The sequence below is a fragment of the Triticum urartu genome, chromosome 5A (assembly GCF_056163025.1).
Source record: "Triticum urartu cultivar PI428250 chromosome 5A, HENAU_Tu73, whole genome shotgun sequence".
Classification (NCBI taxonomy): Eukaryota; Viridiplantae; Streptophyta; class Magnoliopsida; order Poales; family Poaceae; genus Triticum; species Triticum urartu.
Genome location: NC_141877.1, coordinates 668,532,522 through 668,557,217, shown reverse-complemented (window position 1 = coordinate 668,557,217; position 24,696 = coordinate 668,532,522). Strand labels below are relative to the sequence as shown.

General features: G+C 46.7%; 3 protein-coding genes and 1 pseudogene across 4 annotated transcripts; 3 read left to right on the top strand and 1 right to left on the bottom strand.

The window, feature by feature from the left end:
* Positions 1-2,094: 2,094 nt before the first annotated feature.
* On the top strand, positions 2,095-3,751 carry LOC125506446 (UDP-glycosyltransferase 90A1-like; annotated as a pseudogene).
* A 7,440-nt stretch (positions 3,752-11,191) lies between these two features.
* On the top strand, positions 11,192-13,974 carry LOC125511518 (uncharacterized). Its single transcript, XM_048676910.2, has 4 exons — positions 11,192-12,124; positions 12,211-12,432; positions 12,573-12,855; positions 13,493-13,974. The coding sequence occupies exons 1-4, from the start codon at positions 11,249-11,251 to the stop codon at positions 13,528-13,530; spliced, it is 1,419 nt and encodes a 472-aa protein (XP_048532867.2). The 5' UTR covers positions 11,192-11,248; the 3' UTR covers positions 13,531-13,974.
* A 1,754-nt stretch (positions 13,975-15,728) lies between these two features.
* LOC125511517 (uncharacterized) lies at positions 15,729-19,755 on the top strand (the record flags this gene model as incomplete). The annotated part of the gene is made up of 2 exons (XM_048676908.2): positions 15,729-16,318; positions 18,706-19,755. Coding segments are annotated over 2 exons (714 nt in total), but the record flags the coding sequence as incomplete, so codon positions are not given.
* Positions 19,756-19,984: 229 nt separating this feature from the next.
* LOC125511516 (uncharacterized) lies at positions 19,985-24,353 on the bottom strand. 2 transcript variants are annotated; one of them, XM_048676906.2, is made up of 3 exons: positions 24,035-24,353; positions 21,326-23,260; positions 19,985-20,623 (listed from the first exon to the last, which is right to left on the bottom strand). In XM_048676906.2, the coding sequence occupies exons 2-3, from the start codon at positions 23,249-23,251 to the stop codon at positions 20,282-20,284; spliced, it is 2,268 nt and encodes a 755-aa protein (XP_048532863.2). In that variant the 5' UTR covers positions 23,252-23,260; positions 24,035-24,353; the 3' UTR covers positions 19,985-20,281. The 2 variants fall into 2 exon arrangements, with proteins under 2 accessions (XP_048532863.2, XP_048532864.2); XM_048676907.2 differs by lacking the exon at positions 24,035-24,353 and adding an exon at positions 23,507-24,026.
* Positions 24,354-24,696: the final 343 nt, after the last annotated feature.

Here is a 24,696-nt window from a genome sequence, read left to right as displayed (position 1 = left end):
GGATCTTTTCACTCTTGGAGGGGGAAAAGGGCAAACTCTCAAGAACACAAAGAGGAAATCACTCAAACAATTCCCCAATTACACATCCACTAGAATAGCAAAACAAGATCCACAAGTCACAAACACAAGCAAAGGAAAGATACAATGGCAAAGTTCTTCCCACTCCTAGGAGATGAGGTCTTGAAGATAGTCTTCTCCTAGAGGAGGTCTTGAAATCCACTAGGATTCTTCCCAAAAGGGGGCCTTGATTCCACAAATGGGAAGCTAGAAGGAGCAAAGCTCACAAATATCTCATCTCATACTTTGCTAACCCTAAACATAGCCCTAGGTACGGTTTATATAGTCTTGGGGTCGAAAGAGATGAAGAGGGGCTCGGTTTGGGGGTCTCAGCCGTCCATCCTGGGAGGCCCGTGCGCACGGGGTAAGTTGGGCCCGTGCGCACGGGGTCCCATGGGCACAGTATAGGCCCGTGCGCATGGGGTGCTCCAGCGCCAACTTCCTGGATAGCCCGTGGGCACGGGGTCTCGGGGGCCCGTGCACATGGGGTCACCTGGGACTTCAAGTTTTGCTGCTGTTGCACTCCGTCTTGGTCCGCGTGGCCTTGGGGTGGTTCCTCTTCTCCTTGGGGGAGCTCCTGAGCCTCTTGGTGGTGTTCCTCTTCGTACCTAATGAGACATAGCGTATCTTGGTGAGGTAGCAACAATGTTCCATTCGTATCCATATGCAAGCTAAGTAGGAAGGAGTTCACCTTGGTTTCCAAAGCACGTGCTCTAGCTCTTGTCATAGGTCCACGTGGGGCTTGATGTGTCGGTGTAGAGTCCATGGGAATGATGGAAGGATGCTCCGCATCATATATTACCTTTACTAGAGAAATATTTCAAGCTCTAGTCTTCAAATAATGGGAATGAGAAACTACCATGCCAAGCAACTTATTAATGTTATCATTGTATCAACTTCTTTTGGTTGTTATAGGAGAAACCATGGGCTGAAAACGAAAAGATAAACAAAAAAACAAAATGGCAAAACATAATAAGAAAGACTCAGCTCATTATTTTAACTGACCAAGCTTTAGACTCTCTAGTTTTCTTTTTCTTTTTTGCGGAAATTTAGACTCTCTAGTTGATTTAGCTTCAGTGTACGAGTACATGACTGATTACATGGTAACAGAAAAAAAAAAGGCCAAATACCAAATATATTTTGTGCTAACATAATACTGGCTTCTTCTTGGCTGCCATTTTATTGTGTGTTGGAGCTTTTCTTAAGTACACCACTACAGGGAGAAACCAAGATATGTTGCTTCAAATGGTTAGGGTTTTTTTTTGAATATTGGTACAGACGCAAGCGCTCATACATACGCACATACACTCACCCCTATGAACGTACACACGCACACCCTACCCCTATGAGCACCTCCGAAAGACTGAGACAGTATATCATCTTGAGATTTACGAAGTCACCGTAGGCGCCTCGTCGTCGACTGGAACATCTCCTCCCACTGAAAGTGCATCGTTGAAAATCCTGAAATAAATTCAGGAATAATGCAAGCATCAGGATTTGAATCCTGCTGGGCTGGTGGCTAGGGTTTTGGTCGTCTGCATTGTCCTCTATCTCCACGAAAAGGTGAGCGTCAGTTAGTACTGTTGCCGTATGTACTATTTTGGGTGATCACTGGACTAATGCACTATTTCCATAATACAGCTCTCTACATGCTTATATTGGTATCTTCAAGATGACAAAAGATGCTCCCTGTGTCCCCCCACATCCATTTTCCATGAGTTTCTCTGGAAGCTGGTGCGGTATATAGCTTTGTGTTCCCAACATCCGAATATATTCTACCCGATATACAAACGACTAGTCTCATTTTTATTTATATAAGCAGTGGCCATCAGTGAAATGCAGCCGTTCTAAACAAATTGAGAAGAAAAGTTTGATGCCTTACATCTCTTTACTCTCACTTCTTTGGTATATATACTTGGTTTATGGATATCTAATCCAGCTCCATGATTGAGCAGCCGTTGACGGAAGTTTATACTGCCATCCATCCCCTATAAATTGCGCCTTCTGCTAACCATCAAATCAATCACACGCAGAAAACCTATGTGACTAGCGCGCGTTGCATCCTCCACTCCACTCCACTGCGATGGCTTTTGCTTCTTCCTCTACAGAATCACATGTCCTCCCTCACATAGCAATCTTCCCCTTCATGGCCAAGGGCCACACCATCCCGCTCATCCAGCTTGTCCACCACCTCCGTCGTCGCCGCCTCGCCACCGTCACCTTCTTCACAACCCATGGCAACGCCGCCTTCGTCCGCGAGGGACTGTCCGGCGCCGACGACACGGCCGTCGTCGAGCTCGCGTTCCCCGCCGACGCCTCGGCAATCCCGCCTGGAGTGGAGAGCGCCGAGGGGCTCACGTCCATGGCCTCCTTAGCCGCCTTCGCAGACGCCGTGTCGCTGCTCCAGCCACAGCTCGAGGCGTCGCTCGCCGCCATGGAGCCTCCGGCCAGCCTCCTCCTCGCCGACGCGTTCCTGTACTGGACGAACGCGTCGGCGGCCACGGTCGGCGTCCCGAAGGTGTCGTTCTTAGGCATCTCGGCGTTCGCACAGGTCATGCGGGAGCTGCGCATCAGCCACGATCCGCTCCCGGCGCTGCAGCACGCCGACGTCGACGGCGACGGCAATCCGGCGACGTTCACGGTGCCTGAGTTCCCGCACATCAAGCTCACGTTGGAGGAGTTGATGGCGCCCTTGGGCGACCCGTCGTCGGTTGCGCCGATGATGGAGCTGCACGGCAAGCTGGCGAAGGCCATAGAGGAGGGCCATGGCCCATCGTCAACACCTTCCAAGGCCTAGAGAAACCGTACATGGAGTTCTGGAACAACCACTATAGGCCCACGGCCTGGGCCATCGGCCCGCTCTGCCTCTCCCAGCCCGCGTCTTCTTCGCCGGGTGACGCGCCGCCGGCCGGCCATCATGGATGGAGTGGCTGGACGAGAAGGCAGCCGCCGGCCGGGGCGTGCTGTACGTCGCGTTCGGGACACTGGCCGCGATTCCAGAGATGCAGCTCAAGGAAGTTGCAGACGGGCTGGAGCGGGCCGAGGTAGATTTCATATGGACCGTGAGGCCGGAGAATATCATCTTGGAGCGTACCAAGGGCAGAGGCTTAGTGGTGAGGGAGTGGGTGGATCAATTGGGGATTTTGCAGCACCAGAGCGTGAGAGGGTTTCTAAGCCACTGCGGGTGGAACTCGGTGCTGGAGAGTGTCACGGCTGCTGTGCCACTGGCAGCTTGGCCCATGCAGGCCGATCAACCTTTCTTTTTTTTTTGCGGGTAAAAAAAAAGAAAAAAAAAAGAAAGAAAGGCCGATCAACCTTTCAACGCAGCGTTTGCAGTCGATGAGCTCAAGATCGCGGTTAGGGTCCACACGAGTGATAGAACGCTGCGGGGTTTGGTCACGAGCGAAGAAATATCGCAGGTGGTCAGGAAGCTTATGCTCGGAGATGTCGGAACTGAAGCGGCAAAGAATGTTGCTGAGTTATCGGTGCTAGCTATGGAGTCCATGTTGGAGAAGGGGTCGTCTTGGAAAGCAGTGGAGGAGATGATCGGTGAGTTGTGTGCACCCAACATGCATGCAAAGGTTGACGCAAGCAAGGAGGAGTCGCGAGATGTTTAATTGTCATGGTTTTTCTTTCAAACGAATAATATGGTGTTGTGCTCCGTAGCTATACCAAATATTTATGTTGGTCACTGGCATTTACTTCTCAGGTCTTGGTTGGAAATATGTACATGAAATTGATTGAACACGGTTGTTTTCTTTCTTGGGAGTACTTATTTTGGGTCCATTTAATTCTTTTTTGTGCACTAGCCTGAAAAAAGTGTTGAATGGTATAGTCGAAACCAGTGAACCCATGCACCTACCTGGTAGCCTATGTGTTGCCAAATAATGATTTCTTTTCTTCCAACCGAACATCCCCTTTCCATTTAATTGCTCAAACGAAAATACATTGTCGTTCGACCGGCCATAGAGACGCACATTAAATACCAGCGAAAGAGGAAGCAAGTCTAAGGGCAGAAATGGAAAAGGGGCCAAAGTGGAGCGAGTTGGGGCACTAACAGAAACATACTACGAGAAAGTGATATTGACAACTCTCGTTCCATAGCGCAAAAGGGGTGTGTTAGGGCCACACCTAGCGTCTCGCCCACGAGCCAACTCATGTGCTCGCATGCCTTGTTTGCCTGTATGCTCGTTCACTAATCTCTTTTTTTGCTAATTTTCTATTACTATTGGTCAGCTTTCCCAGGAAAAAAAGATGGGTCTTCTAATTTTGAATAATTTCGTGAAATTAAATTTCTTTACGGATTTTAATAAAATAAAAGTCTAGAAATTTTAAACTAAGTTCATAAAAAATTAGAGTTCATGAATTAAAAAAATACAGTTTTAATGGAATTTTATGCTTTTAAATTTTTTTCAGGAAATTTAAAAATCAAAGATTTGAAAAACAATTCATGCATTTGAAAAAATCCATGATTTTTCTAAAAAAAGAAGTCACAAATAGTGAAAAATTAAAAATAGAATCCAAAAGAAAAAACCCAGGGAAAAACATGTCAGAAAACATGGAGAAAAAACTGTCGGAAGCTTCTGAAAGTTTCCCAAAACTAAACAGGGTAGAGAGAAAACCAATCTTAGTAACTTATATGAGCCTACCAAAAGGAAACCTACGTGCGCTACATACCATTAACACAATATTTAACGCATAAGCGCCAAATAGAATTTGTGCATACCTCATAATCTCTCCTTAAGCACCAAAGTGTTCGTATAACACACACAATGGGGGTGCGCCCAGCTAGGCTGCAGCCCGGTGTCTCACCCACGCGCTGGCTCATACACTCATTTGCCCATCTGTTTGCTCGTTGTTTTCTTCTTTTTCGCTTGTTTTCTGTTGCCGCTGGTCAACCTTCCCCGAAAATAAACAGGTTAGGCTTCTTAATTTTGAAAATTTTAGTGATATTACAAGATGTTTATGGATTTGAAAAGGAATCATAATTTATAAAAATGATCATAAATTTGAAAAAAAAACATTCAAATTACAAGTTCATGAATTTTAGAAATGTTTGTGAATTTTAAAAAAAGTTTGAAAAAAAAGTTCACAAATATGAAAAAAGTTCACGAATTCAAAAAAATCACAAAGTTGGAAAAGTTCATGAATATGAAAAATTGAACAAAAAATGAAAAAGTAAAACCAGACAGAAATAGAAAAATAAAATTAAAAGCCAAGATTGACATGCCAGCAAACACAAAGAAAAAATGATTCCAAGCCGGACTGGGTAGAGGAAAAATCGAGGCCGGAAAGTTATATGAGACGGCCAATCGAAAACCTGCGCGAGGGCTGCATACAATTAATACTCCCTCCGTTCTATATTACTCGTCGCTGATTTAGTATAAAGTTGTACTAAATCAGCGACGAGTAATATGGAACGGAGGGAGTACAATATTTGGCGCATAAGCGCTAAGTTTTTGTTTTGAGTAGGATTTCCCAATTTCACTAGCCGAGTTGGCACGCTAAAGTCTACAAAATGATGCATGCTACTACTATGCTAGATGTGGATGACTCGACAGCGGAAGCAAAACCACAAGTATACACTTGAAATTGGCAGTGAGTACTTAATAGCTACAACAAACAGCAAGCCAAACGTGTGAAATTCACAAACGCAAACATCGCACTAACGCAAGAGATGTTTTTTTTTTGCGGGGATAACGCAAGAGATGTTAGTGCGAAGAGGCAACGCAAACAAGCAACGCCGAAGAGCCGACATAGGAAAAGAGAGGAGGTAATCCAACATAAAAAAGGGGGAAGAATGAGCCTAAAACGAGTGTTGAATCATAGTGGACACTGGTAGTCAACATGTCGCCACATAATGTTTTTATTCTTCCAACCGAGCGTCCCCATTCCATTTAACTGCTCAAATGAAAATATCAGGATGGAAATGGGCTGTCTCGCTTTGGGCCGAACCAGGCCCTGTTGCCCAATGGTACAATACGAGCGGCAACAATGTGCCGACTCATGGGCCGACTCATTTTAATACTAGATTATATAGAACAAGGAGCATTTACATCACATATCTCTCAAGATGGAACAAAAATGTCATTGTTTCATCTTTTTTTGTTTCTCAACAAAATGGAACAATGACACTTTTGGGAGTGCGAGGAAGGAGATAAAGTCACTCAAGCTTCGAAAATGCCTTTTGGAGCTCGGCCTCCATGGAGGCCGGTTTTTGAAAAACACAAAATTCATGAAAATTCATATTTTTACAATTCAAAAAATCTGGAAAACATTATATATATATATATATGGAGGCATAACACACATGTGTGTAAATTTTTAGGACGAAATACATTGAAATGAAGGTTGTGCAAAAAAGATAAATCTGGGGCTTTTTAACACATGTTACTATTCATCCTCAAAGTCCAGAAATTTGTCTTTTTTCTATAGGTCGCATTTCGAAGTATTTCATCTTGAATTTTTACACACACATACGTCTCATCCGTGTATAGTTGCATATTTATTTTCAGAATTTTTTGAAGTCAAAAGGTTCAAATTTTGAATTTTTCAAAAATAAAGGGCTTCATGAAGCTCGGTCACCAAAATGCCCTACTCCTCAAGCTTGAGCTATAATGCCTAAGATGTGACCCGAGAAGAGTAGGGCCATCGCATGCGGAGCTGAAAATCAATGAAAAACTTGTCAAACTATACTACAGGGAGGAGCTGGTGTGGAGACAACAGTCTAGGATCAAGTGGTTGGCAGCCGGGGACAAAAACAAAATCACCTTAGGGCAAGCATATGGAGAGAGAAGAATATGATAGAGGCATTGGATAATTCACTTGACGCCTTAATCGATGATCCGGCTGACCTAAAGGAGATGGTGAATGATTTCTACCATAATTTGTACACTTCGGAGGGGGCCACCGGACTCGATGAGTTTATGAGGCATGTCCCACCATTATAAAAAAGACACATCCATGGTATTATGGTCCGAACGACAAAAATTCTATCATGGATATGACACTTCCATGAATATAATTGTGACAAAAATATGTATCATCATAGATGTGGTGGGCTTTTATTTCTATGAAAAACATTATGACAGAAAATGGAATTTTCATCCTGGCTGGGCCGGAGTTGCACCTGCATGACATTCTTTGAGTCATCCATGAAGTAAAAAATTATGGTAAAAATGAGGGCGAGGAAAATTTCAGGAAGTTACCAGTTACGATGGATGGTCAGGGCTGAGCGATGAAGTGTGTTTTGCGTGTTTCTCTTGTACACGTGTGTGTGTGTGAGGCGTTCGCTTACTGAACCCGGGTGATTGATCGATCCCGGGTGATTGATCGATCCCTCCCACTGTGTACTGAACACGAGCTGTCGACCCCTCGCACTACGTACTGTACCCGGTCATCCCTTCGCTGCTAACTGAACCCGGTCAATCCTTCTCGCTGCTTATCGAACCCGATCGAGCCCCTGTGTGAGACGTGGCCGGTCCATGTTGGGTTGCCTCTCGATGAACAGTGCCCAGTGCTGCCGCCCGCGTGATACACGTAGACACAAGTCGAGACGCATCGATTGAGCCCCTTGCGTGAGAGGTGGTGAGTTGACCTTCAGGGTTGGTTGGCTGTGGATAAACACTTCCAGTTGTTGTTGCCCGCTCGTACGCCTCACACCAGCCGCGCGGTGGGGGTTGGATGAACATGACCCCGTGGTAGTAGGCGGTTGCCGCTGGATGAACAGGAGGCCATGGGGAGGTACGCCACACCCCCAGCCGACTGTGGGTGGATGAACAGGACCCCGTGGAGGTGAATGAACAGTAGTCGGTGGAGATTGGAGGAAGTCGACGATGAATGAACAGTAGCCCGTAGAGTCACTTTTACGGTATGCCACACCCCGTTTTGACCCTAGGCGGTTGGAGAGCAGTTTGTTTCTTCCATTTTACAGTACGCCGGACCCGTCCTGATCAATAGGACCTCGTTTCGACCGTAGGCGGTTAAACAGAAGTCTGTTTCCTCTGTTTTGCGGTACACTAGACTCTCCCCCCTGATGAACAGGACTCTGTTTCGAAAGTAGACGGTCGAAGAGAACCTCGTTTTCTTCATTTTGTTGTACGCCTGACCCCGAGCCGGGGGGTCAATTTACAGGACTTCGTTTCAGTTGTTCCATCCAAGCCGGTTGGTTCCCGATGAACACGACGCAGCAATTTTTCTGTTTCGACCCACCCGGTCGGCTGCCGATGAACGGGATGTCGTTGATGTACGCGTTCGTGACCACGCCCGTATGTACGTATGTGATCGTCTTTTTTGCAGCATGGTTGTATATATGTCTACACGATTTAGATGGGACTGTCTAAACTGCTATGTAGAGGGCTCTACTACGACACGTCTCGCTCCTTACACGGCCATGACTCATGAGACGATCGATCAGTATATACGTATACATTTGCGACCAGACAGATAACGCTACGTACGCTTTGACTTGGTGGGTCCCAATTGTCAGGAGGGATAAGGAGTCACTTCCTTGCGTGAGAAGATGTAGATGGTGAGTCCCAGCTGTCAGGGGGAGGAAACTTTTTTTCCCGCGTAATAAGAAGGCACTTCCTTGCATGCAACCATGGACCTTATGGGTGCCAGCTGTCAGCCTCTCTACTTATAGTCCTCTTCCGAAGGCTGTCGTTCGTTGACCGTGTTGACAACGCTGTACCGAGAGCACCAAGGCGGTTGACGACGGTGATCCTAGGAAGGGAACAACCCGGAGCCGAGGAAGACGCAATAGTGGCTACCCACGTGGAGGGGAGTATGAGGGTTTACTGGTTCGGCTGTCGTGCGACGCTGCCATCACCAGAGAATAACAGGAGGTGTGCGTGAGTAGATGGATGGCCTGGCCAACTGTGAGAGTAGGGATGGTGGTGAGGTTGCATGGCAGCACAACTGGCCACGGGAGGCAGCAGCAAGCGGTCCCGCTGCCTCTAGTTTGGGCGGTTAGAGCAAGAAGATCAAATATTGAAGAAGCGACACGGCTGTTGAATTAGCGTCCAACGATCACTACTGCTATAATCGTTTGTTAACTAAATTGACAAAGTGCGAATCAACATGTGCTTGAATGGTTAGGAGGACAATCAATGGCGAAGCCATATGTTGGATGTGTAGTCAATTAACTACACAGGTTTGTGAAAAAAGCATCATATACAAGCACAAACATGTAAAAAAAATACAAAATTTATAGAAATACACATATCTTGACTACACAACATTGAGTTGACTACACATAATTAAATTCCTGGCACCGCCATTGAGGACAGTGGCATCCCCAGCCCATCAGGGTTGAAATCCTGATGCTCTCATTATTTCTAAATTTATTTTAGCATTTCCGGCAATGCGCATTCAGTGGGAGGAGACGTTCCCGTATAGGAAACCTTGAAAAACTTGGCTAAGTTTATAGGAAAATTATCAATATTACAATGTCGGCTCAATACCATTTGATGGGTGATAAAATATATTTCCATATGATATATGTTTGGTATTGTAATTGTTTATATATTGGTTCTACAAATTTAGCCAGAGTTTATAAAGTTTGACTTTGACGAAATTTTAATTTGGCAAAGGGGAGTAAGTACATATATTTTCAATTTAAATATCGTGTTCTCACAACATTGTACACTTTTTTTTGCTCATAATATGCAAATTCGTTGCATTTTGAACGGTTTCCCATGGAGGATGTAGCATGCCGCCATGGCGGCCGTCCTGACCCATGGAGGAGCCGACCTCATCAGCGCGGCAGCGCCCTGCCGGAGGATCTGCTCCTCCAGGTCCTCGTCCGCCTCCGTTGCGCCCGTGCCGCCGCGCGCACATGCCTCCTCTCCCGCCAATGGCGTAGCCTCTGGAGCCGCCTCCCCGACCTTGTCTTCCGCGACCTAGCGCTCGGCCCGCTCCTACCCGCGCTCGCCTCGCTCCACTGCGGCCGACCCCGGGGTGACCCTCATCGACATCCGCGTCGCGGGGCTTGAGCAGGAGGCTTCTTGGGTCTCTTTGCTGCTCCATGCCGCCGCGGGGCTCTCGCCGACGGAGTTCCGCCTGGCCCTCCCACGCGACATCTAGTTCTTCCACGTGGGGTTGCCTCGCTTCCACCGAGCCACCTCCCGCGTGACCAAGCCGACTTGAACCTAAGGGGTCGCGCGCTAAAGGGAAGGAACCTACACGGTTTCGAGGACACTGGTCGGATGTGATCCGAGTTGGACTTGAAACGTGACCAAGTAAACTTTGGGCTTTAGGATCTGTACGAGGCCTAAGTGTTGAGCCCACGACGGATGCCTATATATAGTGGAGGTGCGGCACACTTATTGAGTTGATCGCTTCGGCGTTGTCATTAGGGCTTTGCATGTGTTGCAACTAGCCACCTCCACTCGCCGCCGGTTGTGTTATCAGACCTAGCAGTCCGTCGCACGACGTTCCTCCTGCACGCGCGGATACCGTTAGAGGTGGTGCGCTTGCGCCGCTCCGGCGAACCTATTCGAGGGAACCGATCGGCTGCGTCGGAGATCGACGAGGAGGAGACGACTCCGAGGATGCGCTGCCTCAACTCCACTTTCGCTGCACGACACTGCATGTCTACTGGTAACGACTATAATCCATCTCCCTTAGCATGTTCCTGAATGTTCTGCGTGTAGAAAATTTTAATTTGCAGCCGCCGCACCTTACTGTGGATCCTAACAGGCGGCGGCTGTTCATAGAGCATCAGGGGTGGCAGCGTCTGGCCGATGACGGGTGAGTGGTGCCACAATCCCGCCGGAAGGGCTCTAAGTGGCACGGCGGTTGCCCGCAAGGGTGGGCCATGTCCACAATCTTTCCTTGAGATTGTGAACGATGGACTTTACCTATAGGCTTTCAGTGGGCTTTTTAATGTCCACAAACATATTTTAGTGAGAACTACAGCCTGGTCAGACGATGTGAAAGGGACATATCGATATTTATCACTTAGCAATAGCAGCTTTTGATAATTTTGTCTAACTTTTGATCGGACGGTGTAGACTATTGACCTATACTTTATCAACGGCTATACCAATTCAGATGACGTGGTTCGTGAGAAGGTTGAAAAATCCCTATTTATTTAGATATATACAGTAGAGGATTATTGTCCAATTTATGATTAAAAAATTTCACTCTCTATCTCTCTGTCTTCAATCGCATCGCATTGGGGATCTCCATGGAGGATGCAGCGCGCCGCCATGGCGGCCGTCCCAAGCTAGGTCCAGGCGGCGAAGGAGCCGACCTCATCAGCGCCCTCCCGGAGGATCTGCTTCTCCAGGTCCTCGTCCGCCTCCGCTGCGCCCGCGCCGCCGCGCGCACCAGCCTCCTCGCCCGCCGGTGGCGCGGCCTCTGGACCCGCCTCCCCGATCTCGTCTTCCGCGACGTCGCGGCCGACCCGCTCCTACCGGCGCTCACCTCGCTCCAAGCTGCGGCCGGCCTCGGCCCCGGGGTGTCCCTCCTCGACATTCGCGTCGCCGGGGATGATCTGGGCCGGGGGCATTCGCACCGGATATCCTCGCTGCTTGATGCCGCTGCGCGGCTCTCGCCGGTGGAGTTCCACTTCGCCCTGCCGCGAGACATGCTCGTCACCGACGTAGAGCTGCCTCGCTTCGACCTCGACCTCGCCGACTTTGTCCTCCGCTGCCCACGCCTGCGGGTGCTCAGGGTGGCCAACGATTGCTACCACTCCGCCGGCGACATCACCATCAAATCGGAGTCGTTGGAGGAGCTGCAAGTGCGGAGTCGGTCCAAATGGACAAGATGTATCGACGTCGAGGCCCCCATGCTGAAGCAATTGACGGTGGCCTTCCACACCATCAATGAGCTCAGGGTGTCCATAGTGGCACCAACTGTGAAGAAGGTCTCGTTGGAGTGCTACTATACCATCGAGACTGAGGAGATTTCTTGTTGGGGACTCTCCATGATGACCTTGCATACTGGCACTGCAGAGACAGAGGGACAGCGGTTGCTCACCGAGACCGGCACCGAAGACGACGCCCGTTTGCCGTTGTCTAACGTTTATGTCCTGTCCCTGCATTTGTCGGGTTCACCTGTATGTCTCCTGCCCTACTCAATTGATTCGATTTTCCAACTAAATGGAACTTCCGACGCATGATAGACTGCCATTTCTTTTTGCAGGGTTGGACTGCTAAACCTGACGCAGAGCTCGAAGTTGCGCAAAAGATAGAGGCACTTCTTGTAACCGGCTTCTCTGTCTTGGAGCTGCATTTCTCGACAACTGAGTTTCATTTTGGTATACCAGCCAAGCATGCTTTTGGAGCATGTGTGGTGCGTCTACTTGGGATGCATCGGATTCGTACGGCTACACGAAAGCTTAGGATCGTCTTACTTAGATCAGACGTAACCCTTTGCTCCTTTAATATATCTCAAATACATATGATAATTGCTCAGACAAAAGAAAACTCTATGTGCATTCCTGAGATAATGTCTCAGTTGTGGACCATCAGTAAACATATTGTATTAATCCACATTTTCTCTAGGTGGTAAAAGAATGCCCAGTAAATTGTCGCTGTGATAAGCCCAAGAACTGGAGAAGCAAAAATATCTCGTTGATCAATCTTGAAGAAGTGGAAATCAAAGGCTTCGAAGGGGAGGATCATGATTTTGATTTCCTGAAAGTGATATTCAGATGCGCACCAATGCTTAAAAGAATGTCCGTGTGGATGTGTGATGAGGTCAGCACAAGTAACGATCGGTGTTTGAAATCACACGACTTCTTCAAGGCGTATCCATTTGTGGAATGCAACGTTTATCTTAGTTCCGGTAAGAAGGTTCTGCATCAGTGATTAGTATAATTAAGCTCCTAGATGGAACTAATTCTCTTTTATCTTTGCAAAGTTTCATCAAGGCGTAAACTCAGGCTTTATCAGTGTTTGCCTTGTGCCTATATTATTCTCTGAAACCTTTATAGTTCTGTTCTGTCAGTTTCTTTCATGTTGTGCAAAGAATGCTTGGGGTGCTGACATGCCAACCTTTCGTCTAGGTTAACTTAGTTTAGCTTGCTCCTGTACCCCAATAATAGGCTGAACATGCTGTATTAGTGTTTTTTCTATGGGGAAATTTTACTGCTGAATTTGTGTGCATACATCCTTACATTGCACAATTCGATTTTGCACCAGTTGTATTTAGTAGCCGCTAAAAGAAGTTTCTAGTTTAACAGGAGTTAGGTGTCTCGTTTGACTGACTTTCATGGGCCATCGGGTTAATGCCAGACAAAAAACAGAGAAGGGTATATGAAAAGAAAAACTGGCAGCTCTTCAGTATTACTACTAAATATTCATAAACTCATTGGCAAAGTTTTATTTGCTATTGATAGCATTCTCTACATGCGTCGACTCTATATTTCCACGCTGAGATACTGAGCCAAACTGGTTTCTACTTTTGCCTCATTTGCCTGCAGGGTCAAAGCACCACAGCCAAAGTTGTGCATTGGAATGATTCTCATCTTTGCATTTACGGATTGGCGGCGGTGCTCATCGACAAGATGGTCCTCTCCCATGAGGACCAACTCCGCAATCCAGTTTCAGAATTTTGCTAGGTGGCTACAAAAGTGAGCAGCTGAGGTGTTTTTTCAGCGGTGTAACGGAGCTACAGGCTAGGATTGGTGCACTCTTGCTCTTAATTAAACCTTGGCCTATAATATGACATTGTTAATAACTTGGTGTACTCTTGCTCTTTCCTTGAAGAAAGAATAGCATTGTCATAGCTTGGCTTTGTCATGAAATTGCCAAGATTTAGTGTACACACCGTATGCCAGTCAAAATGTTAAGCCTCGATTAGCTCTGTGCTTATCTTGAGCAAAAGCTCGATAGAGCATCAGAGAAGAAGAATGTTCACTTTATCCTCTCTTTTTGTGAAGCGAGCATGTGGCCGGTTTGGTAAGGGTTCCAGCAAGCTTTGATGGTCACATGAACCTAATTAGCTTCAGAATTAGCTCACTCCCATCACAGTAAAGCAAAGCAGGCATTTTACAGAGGATCAGTGGTCTCATCTCTTTCTCTTTTGGTCCAAGTCCAAGCGCCCCAAGTCTGGGTCAAGATCCAACATGGTCCCTCTAGCAACTCTTTGTTTTTTTTCCTCTAGCATCCATCTGCTCTTCTACCACATGGCAAGGACAGCTATGGTGATAGATAAACCATACTCTAGTAGCATCTCTGTAATCCTAATCACATTAAGTAGGAAATGAGTAAGTTTTTTTTTCTACTCTGCATAATTAACTTTACCTTAAGTCAAACTTTGACCAAATTTAGAGAAAAAATTAATAACATCTACAATACTAAATCAATATCATTAGATCCGTTATTGTAAATGTTCATATCATGTATGACTTATTGATCTTTAAGTGTGAGAAATATCTTCTTGTATCTGTTGCTTGTTGAGATTTGTGTTTGCCAGTTAAATTAACCATGAAAAGAACAAAAATAGTTGGAACCAGCAGTATTAGTTAGATTATTGTTCTGTTCGCCACCTATGTTTGCTCACTTCAGCTGTGAAAACATTCGAGTACTCATAATCGAGTCCCTGTGGAGAAAGTGACAACCTCTATATTTACACGTGATCAACTTACTCGTAGATGAGTTCATTATTTTCAATGTTGAATTTCTTTTTGTACAAAAAAAGTGAAGTAAATTATCTTGTCATCTTGTGAACCTTCAACATGTCGTGCATAGTAGTATGTATCCATTTGCATGCTCCATATGCAATAACAGGCAATGTGGGACACTCGGCTAGGAAATCATTTTCTTTCGTAAAAAAAACACACTCACTTTTTAACAAGTTAGGTTCTCAAAAAAAAAGTTAGTGATATAAATTTTAGTCAGCGTCAAACTTTGTAAACCTTGGCTAAGTTTAAAGAAAAAATTATCAATATTCACAATGTCGGCGTGCGCTTGCCTCCTTGGTGATGTTGCGGCCCGATCGGCGGGCTCTCGGATCCGTAGGCCATGGTCTGCTATTGCCGGTTGCTCTCTGTTGGCAGTGGCTGGGCTCCTTCCCCGGGGTTCGAGTAGGTGAAGAGGTAGGGCTCTGGACAAAAGTCTTGGGCTCGATGGGGATCCAAGGATACCAGTGACGATGCTCCTTGGAGCTGTCGACGAAGAGTTCCTCCTCTTCACTAGGCCATGGTTGTTGTAGGTTCGAGGGTTGCCGTGGGGGCTGTAGGTGTGGCCGGCCTTTTCCCGAGGTCTGCTGAAGTTGGTGAGGCTGGCTCTGGGCGAAAGCCTTGCTTCGATAGGGGATCTAAGGATATCGGCGACGGTGCTTCTTGAAGGTGTCTCCGAGATGTCCACCCAAACATCTTCGGTTTTGTAGGCTTTTTGGCGGTGGAGTTGAGTTGGCCAATGTCGGCATGGGTGTGGTTTTTGGCACAATTTCCCTTTGATCAATCGTGTGTTGTATGGTTTTCGGCTTAATTTTTCATATAAGTCGGGCCACTCTGTTTTTGATTTTTCTCTCTTAATAATGAAATCGGCAGAACACCTGCCTTGAAACTCAAAAAAAAAGTCAACTAAAACCATTGGATACATGATAAAAATACATTTTCATATGGTGTATGTTCGGTATTGTAATTGTTTATGTTGGTTCGCTCTACAAATTTAGTCAAAATTTATAAAGTTTGACTTTGACAAAATTTTACTTTGGCAAGGAGTTGTGCATATACACATACATATATTTTGAGTTTAAATACTGTGTTCACACAACATCGAACACTCTTTTTTTGTGCATATTCAATCAAAATTCGTGGCGTTTTGTCTGTAAAAAAAGGGCTCATCAGCGCCCTGCCGGAGGATCTGCTCCTCCAGGTCCTCGTCCGCCTCCGCTGCGCCCGCGCCGCCGCGCGCACAGGGCTCCTCTCCCGCCGGTGGCGCGGACTCTGGACCCGCCTCCCCGACCTCGTCTTCCGCGACCTAGCGCTCGGCCCGCTCCTACCCGCGCTCGCCTCGCTCCAACTCCAAGCCGCCATGGAGCGACTATGCATGATACACTACCGTTTCTTTTTGCAGGGTTCGACTAGTTATCCTGATGCAGAGTTCAGCTTGGAGCAGGAGATAGAGACGCATCTGGTTACCGACTTCTCTGTTTTGGAGCTACATTTCACGACAATGGAGCTTGATCATCGTGTCAGATCAGTGAGGCATGTTTTTGGAGCATTTGCGTGCATCTACTTGGGATGCATCCGATTCGTTCTGCTACACGAAAGCTTAAGATCATCTTACAGAGATCAGAGGTAATACTACTTTGCTCTGCTAATATATTGCAGTTATGTATGGTACTGCTTGTTCAAACAAAAACAATATATATATATATATATATATATATATATATATATATATATATATATATATATATATGTTTGCATTCTTGAGATACAGTCTCGTTTCTGAACCATCAGTAAATGAAGTGTAGTAATCCACATATTTGTTCTAGTTCAAAGAAGAATGCCCGGTAAATTGTCCCTGCGATGAGCCCAGGAGCCGGAGAAGCAAAAATTTCTCCTTGATCAATCTCGAAGAAGTGGAAATGGAAGGCTTCGATGGGGAGGACCATGAGTTTGACTTGCTGAAAGTGATAATCAGATGGGCGCCAATACTTAAAAGAATGGCCGTGCGGATAAATGATTAGTATGCTCCTAGGTGAAACTATATATTTTTTAACCTTTGCACACTTAGATGAAGCCTAAACTCATGATCATGACTGTTCACCTTGTGCCTATATCGTGCTCTGAACCTTTATAGTTATGTTCTGTTAGTGTCTTTCATGTTGTGCACATTTCTAGACTGGTTGGAAAGTGTGCCAACTTTTCATCTAGGTTAACTTAGTTTAGCTGGCTCCTGATCTATTAGTTAGCTGAAGCCTGAGAGCATGGTTAATAATACAGCCAGTTGTTGGCTATATGATGTTGCCACATCATCTATAGCTAATATGATGCTCCAAATGTTTTGGCAATGTTGTTGCCGTCTTTGTGCTGGTCACTCAATGGGGCCCAAAGGGGACTAGACCCTCATTCTAACTAGAGTACCATGTCATCCGTACCATCTACTTTGGTTTGCACGAAATATATGAGATGCTATATAGTCCACTGAAATTTGCTTGTGTCTGTACCCCAATAATTGGCTGAATATACTATATAGTGATTTTTCTTGGACGTGTCTAGCGAGTGGCAGGGCGCTCGCTAGCGCTCCACAGCGGTCGTTACTTTTATCGTTTATGTCCTTATTAAACAAAAAAGGGAAGATTCTTTCTCATCGTAAAAAGGGTAGAAAAGGCATGCAACATGTTTTGAATTACGGATTGGAAGGCACCCACGTGTAAACACATTAATTTAGAATTCATTTTCATTTTAAAAGCCATAACTTTTAAACCAAATATCAAAATTAAGATCCGCTTTCACTTTTGAAACCCTTACGATGTGCTCTTCGAAACTAGATCCTGCATGGGTATGCTTTGACGAACTAATCTTCCTGCCAACTAAACATCAATATATGTGTAACTAGACTACATTGTCGCACCAACTGAGCATATGTGTGTGCCAAATAGTCATGCCAACTAAACATCAATGTATGTGCAACTAGACTATATTGCCGCGGCAACTGAGCATATGTGTGTGTCAATAGTCCTGCCAACTAAACATCAATATGTGTGCAACTAGACTACATTGCCACGCCAACTGAGCATATGTGTGTGTAACAAGTCCTGCCAACTAAATATCAATGTGTGTGCAACTAGACTACATTGCCGCGTCAACTGAGCGCATGTGTGTGCCAATAGTCCTGCCAACTAAACATTAAAGTTGTCATGGTTGCTAGACTGCAATCTCATAGAAAGTTGAATCATGTAGATTCAAAAATTGGTTTTGCAAAAAGTTGCACGATGTAGTACTAAAGTTGCACAATACAGTACTAAAGTTGCACCATATAGCATCAAAGTTGGCATCAAAAAAAATTCGTCAAAACATATTCATGCGGGATCTAGTTTCAAAGATCTCGTCACAAGAGTTCCAGTAGTGAAAACGGATCTGATTCCGACGAGCGGTTTGAAAGATATGACTTTTTAAAATTTAAAACTTCAAAATGAATATGTGTGGATCTGTTCTGTTCGGAATGAAGTAATCAGTATAAATGCATTCAATGCTAATATCCACATGCACTAAAAGACAAAAAATATTAACAGCCACATGCATGTGGGACGCGGCCGCTCCATTCAACCAAATAGTGCGCGGCCACTTTTTAGATTTTAGGATTTTTCTTTGGGGAAATTTTACTGCTGAATTTATGTGCACGCACACATGCTTACACTGCGCAATTCGGTTTTGCGTGTTTTGTACTTAATGGATCTTTGGGTTAAGCAGTAGCTGCTAATGCCAAGACAAAAACAAATAACTGTATATAAAAGGAAACTGGCAGCTCTTCTGTATTACAAAATATTCATATACTCCTTGCAAAACTGTAATTGGCAACAAAGAGAATGTAATTCTAGTTCATGTTGAGCAAGTACTTTGCTGTTTTTCTTTAAGCTGTTTGCAATTGATGGCATTATCTATTTGTACGTCGACTTCATAGTTCCATGCTCAGATACTGACCCAAACTGGTTTCGAATTGCCTCATTCGCTTGCAGGGTCAAAGCGCGACAGCCAAAGTTCTGCGCTCGCATGATTCTCATCCTTGTGTTTACGGGTTCACGGTGCTCATCGTCAGGAGGGTCCTCTCCAGCGCAGAATTTTGCTTGGCGGCTTCGATGAACAAACTGAGCCACTGAGGTGTTATTTCACCTATGTCAACGGAGCTTCAGGCCAGAAGTGGTGTGCTCTTGTCTTTCCTTGGCCTTGTTGAACCTTGAAGAAAATCATTGAAGTCTTAGTTTCATTTTAACTGGCTACTATGAAATTGCTGAATACCAGTCTACTCTACCTATGTCATTTTAAGCCTCAATTAGCTCTGTGCTTTGATTCACCAAAAGTTGGATAGAGCATCAGAGAAGAATGTTCACTTTATCCTCTCTTTTTGTCAAGCAAGCATGTGGCTGGTTTGGCAAGGGCTCCAGCTTTGGTGGTCACATGAACCTAATTAGCTCCCTGATTAGCTCACTCCCATCATGATATCACTACTGACTAGTCTTTAGCAGACCAGTGGCATGTGGAGTGAAAAGTTCACTGCTGCTCTTGCCCCTGCATGAAGGGAAAAGGAAAATGAAGTGTCTGCTGCAGCAGGCAAGGCAGCAAAGCAAAGCAGGCATGTTGCAGAAGATCACTGGTCTCTTCTCTTTCTCTTCTGGTCCAAGTCCAAGCGGCCCAAACCTGGGTCAAGATCCAATATGGTCCCTCCACCGACCCTTTCTTGTTGTTTTTTCCTCCTCTGCTACTCTACTGTTGGCCATCAAGGAACCAGCAGCACATGGCAGGGACAGCCATGATAGATAGATAAACCATACTGGTAGTAGCATCTCTGTAACCCTAATCACAGTTTTTGTCTACTAATAGCATTCCCAGAACTGATAGGAGAGTGCCAGAAACTAAGTAGTACAGTACTTGGAAACATAAGTAAGTTCTGGGAAGCATTGTAGCTTGATGTGTGTGCAGAGGAATCATCTTTTTACTGCCATGGCTCCTGCCCCCAGGCTCCAAGCAGCCCCAAGTTTCTGAACATTTTTTCTTCAATTCCAGTCAGTCAACTCATAGGATTCTGCAATGCACCAAACAAAAATAAGCATCGAGGATAGATAGATCCAGGCAACATTTTAACTCGTACTACCTCGAGACCTGCACCATCCCACCATTTGTTAAAACCAGACAAGTATAGTACATGCTCCTTCCAATGCTTCCTCTGTTCAAAACTTTTCAAATTTTTGGCCAGTGCAGCGTTCAGAAAGAGCAACACAAATTGCACAGCACTGGAAAGAATTACAAAATGAGCTTTTCTTATTTATATTCTTTCTGTTGGATTGGAACATGGAGCTGCCGCTCTTGTACAGGCAACCTCCTCTGCTCTGCATTTCATTCAGCAAATAACTCATGGCCTTGCTTCTGGTACCCTACAACCTAAAGACTACCAACTACTAGTAGTACATGCAACCTCCTCCTCAACCTCTACAAACAAGGTAAAAAAAAAACTTACCCCTTTTCTATCACAAAAAGAATATGAACACCAAGCCGAATCACGACCGATAATGTTACACGCAATGAGAATTACTCAGCCTATACTCTTCCCAGGGGGGAGAAGGGCGGGCGCCGCGGGTCGAACACGACAGACGGAGGCGCCTTCTCCCGCTTCGTCGTCTTCAGTTTCTTCTTCTCCTCTGCCGTGACAGCCTCGATCAGCTGCATCACCTCCCCCTCAAGGAGCATCTTGAGGGAGCTGGAGTAGAGCTTGTGCTTGCCCTTCTCGATGACGACGGCCGTCGAAGCCTCTGAGCAGTGCAACAGAGAGATGCACACTGAGAATGCCTGTAACGCTGATAGCCGCGCATGGAAATCCACCAACAGCTGCCCTTTCCCGTCGGCTTTCATGGAAAGGGCAGGGATCTCTTCTTTGCTACCCTGTTTGAACAATGAATGGACAAACATGACAGCTACTCTTGTTTGCAGTAAGATGAATATATTACAGCTAACTCAGGCAATTTACTGCATAAGATTATACTAGAAACGACAAGTTTTAGGCTCTCAAACATCAGGTAGCTGCACTTGTCCTTTAAAATAAAGCTTTGCAATGGCATACATTATTGCAATTTATGCTGAAGGGCCAATGACTGAGCTTACAAGGCATGCCTAATCAAGGTCCTGTCTCAAAGGAATTGTTTGACAGCTAGAGACAAGTGGTGCAAAGAAACAAGTTGATCTGAGAATTATTGTTTTGAGGAGCAAAGCTAATTAATTACTTCTACAAGATGTTCTGATCAGTTTTGTGTTATCTTTCAGACAATGAGCAATTATCCTACCCAAACAATTATCCTCAACAAGTATGCTGGGGATCATATCAGTATTCGTAACGACAGAAATGGGTTTCGTACAGCTAGAGACAAGTACTGCAAATAAACAAGTTGGTATGAGGGTGATTGTCTTGAGTAACAAAGCTAATTAACTACTTATACAAGATGTTTGATCAGTTTTGTGTTATCTTGCAGGCAATAAACTATCGTCCTACCTGACCTATTATCCTCAGAAACAAGAACTGCACATCAGTACTAGGTAAATGAATAGGTATATATACACATAGGGGGGTTGCATTGCATGGTAGTGTACCTGAACAAGGAGCTCCATGGGGTGTTTGCTTTCCTTCGTCACAGAATCAACCCAGTTATCATCATAAGCAGCATTCTCGAGGACGAGGAGTGGACAGGCCATGTCCCATCCGCCACAATCACACCCTCCACCATACCTCCATCTGTCTAGCAAGGATGATGGGCTGACTTCATTGTCGTCTGGTAATCCATGCAGCCCACTCGGGGTGACCACTTTGATAGAACCAGCGGACGAACACTTCTTGTCCTTATTAAATGGAATCTGAATGACTGTTGCTGCAATCTCCAAATGAGGATAAAGATCCTCTTCAGACCATGGACGAGATGTCGATACCTCTGGATTATTCCTTGCATCATGTTGATGGTCAATCAGATTAATCTTCTGTGGATATTCATCAGAGACCGATTTATCAACGCAGGATTTCGGCTGACTGGGCTCTGTACTCTGGGTCTTCTCCTCGGCAGCAAAACTTCGTCTTGCGTGAGCGATATCGTACAGAACAAACTCGGTGTTGACAGAATTATTCAGAACACCATCTTTTCCAACTTCAGAGCAAAGATAGGACGAAGCGTGCATCTGGCCTACAGTTGGAGGCAAGCATCTGCGTTCGTCTTTGGATGACCTCCCAGCAGTGCTTCCTCGTTTGCCACCGCTATGGAAAGTGTAAATCCGGCTCAGTTCACTCCCACTCTCCCAGGACCTAGCAGAAATGGATTCTTCCGGGCCCTCGACACAGAAGTCATAAAAGGGAATACCATTTCTGGAATCAATTTTAAGAACTGCTCGAAGATGAGCAGGTGACAAAGAAGCCTCCGTCATATGCCGACTTTCTCCGTTTGGCTGGCAATTGGGCGATCCTTGGCTCCGCTCAGTCCTTGAGAGATCACTGAGCAACGATTTGCGGGATACGCAGGTTTTGCCGCTTGCCGGCACAGCAGCAGAGTTGGGGTCTTCCTTGTCAACAAGAGTTGGGCTGCTTCTAACAGACTTGGACTTCATGATCGGGCTCAGCATCTTCTTGAAAGGACTTGATCGAGCAGATTTAGCGATGTTCTCCGTGCTGCGATTGACACATTCTGATGGACTGGTGCCATCAGGGGCGCTCTCCCTCTTTGCTGGCACAGACTTATCAGGAATATTACTTGCTGGAACCCTCTGCTTCTCACCATGGTGGTTACTTTCACCAGGAGATACACCGGAGTTGAGCTGACGATCTGCTTCTGCACCTCTAGCAAACTCTCCATCCAGCAAATGGGGAGCGGCATTTCTGCAGGGGGCTCTTGCTGTGGACTCCTCTTCCTCAATGGTTATCTCCAAGAAACCATCAGCGGCATCATCGCTCTTCAGCAGGGTGCAGTCCATCCGCGGCCGGCCAAGCTTAAAATCTTCATCGGGCAGCTCACGAAAGGACAAGTCGAGAAAGTCCTTGGTGGACGCCCGGTTCACCCTCCGGGTCTCCACGGAGGACTTGGCGGCCTCCGACCGCCGGCTGCGGTGGGAGAAGAGGTACTGCGCCCCGCTCCCGCTGGTGCTCGGCCGGGAGGAGGCCTCGCCGTCGTCGACGATGTCGAAGGAGAGGAACTCGTCCCCGCTGGGCGCGGAGTCGATCTTCCTCCTGCCCTCCTCCTGGAGCCTCCTTATCCTGGTGATCTCGCTGGAGCTCTGGTACATGGAGCCGCGCTTGGCGACGGCGATTTCCTCCGCATTGGTCAGCCGGCTTCTGGTGGGCAGGCTCTTGCAGTGGAAATTGGGTATGTGGCCGCCCACTCCCAGGCGGAGCTCCCCTGAGTCGCCGCCGTCCGAGCATTTCAGCTGGCTGTATCTTCTGTCATTTTCTCCGTGAGGACGGCAAGGTGCTTGCGGGAGCTCAGGAACTGGCCTGAGCCTGGAATGGGACTGGCGCTTCAGGCCGGAGTCGTGCCCCATTGCTGGAACCTGCACGAAGACAGAGACGTAAGATTAGACCAGTTGCGAACTATTATGCACAAATGTGAAATGTGATGTTGATAGAAGATGCATTCTTGTTGTTGAGAGATGTAGAGAAGAGAAGAGCCCCCAATCCCAACAGGAAGGAAGGAACAAGCATAAAAGACAAACAAAATATGCATTAAAACATGGGGATGGGGAAGAAAAGTAAAGAAAAAAGATTTGGAGAGGTAGCAAGAGCAACATCATTCATACATGACATGGGTTGGTGCCTGGCTTTGAAATGCCAAAAAGAAGGGGAAAGCGAGAGGTGCTGGCTGCCTAGGACTAGGATCTGCAAATCCGAATCCAAACCCCAACCAACCAATGTGGGTGGGTTGTTGAGATGGGGGGAGATGGGGATCATGGTGCAGTGTGTAGCTGCAGATCTCGGCAGAATGGGATGGATTTATACCAAGAAGGTAGGAGAAGGCGAGAAGATGTAACAAGAGGTGAAAAGGAGGGAGGGAGGGATTGAGAGGAAGCGCGGCATGGATCCCCTCCCTGCTCGCTCAGGCCTCCGCGGGACGGAGAGCGGCGGCATGGGCGCCGCCGCCCTTCATCCAGATGAAACGAGGTAAGCCACATTGGATTTGGAAGTTTGGTGGGGAGAAAGAAAGGTGAAGCAAGCGTCTCGTGTGTCTGCCTGCCTGCCTGCGCCCAAATCTCGCCCGCCCACAGGCTCCCCCAAATCTGCAGCTCCCGGCGGCGGCCACCCAGAAGAAGAAGAAGAAGAAGATTTACCTGGGCGAAGAAGAAGTAGAAGAAGAAGAAGAAGAAGAAGAAGCGCGGCAGCAGATCGGGTGGCGGAGGGGGAGGGAGACGGGGTGGGTCTCGCTCTTTCCCTTTCCCCTTGGGGAGCAAAGGGACATCGGAGGGGGTGTGGGACTGTGGAGTGTGGCCTGGCCTGGCCGTGGATGGGATGGGATGCGCTCAGCTCACTTGTTTCCAATACTGCTCCGCTACTGTCCTGGCGGCGGGGGAGCTGCCGACGGAGCGACCGAGCTATACACGCTCACTCTCTCTATGCCACTTCCTCCCCCACGACCTCCACCGCACGACCCCACTTTAGTTTGTCCGGCCCCGTGCATTTGGGGTAATAGAAACAAACAAGGCGGCCCAACGCGCGACGGCCCGAACCTATCTTGTTCGTTTTGTATCTGGGCAACCCATTTCGAGCACAAACATACGTCGGGTTTGGGTCATGGCGGACAGCGAACGGACGCTTCGAACGTCCGCGTCGGGGCCGCGTGGCAGGTGGCCACCTACCTCCCACCCGCCAACATCAATGCGCACGGGCGGATAGCCCCACCTGTCATCCGCCCAGCGAAGGTTCACCGTCCTTCTTTAAATGGGAAGTCATGGACCGATCGTCGTCCACAGTTCCCACTCCGGCCCCTCTCTGC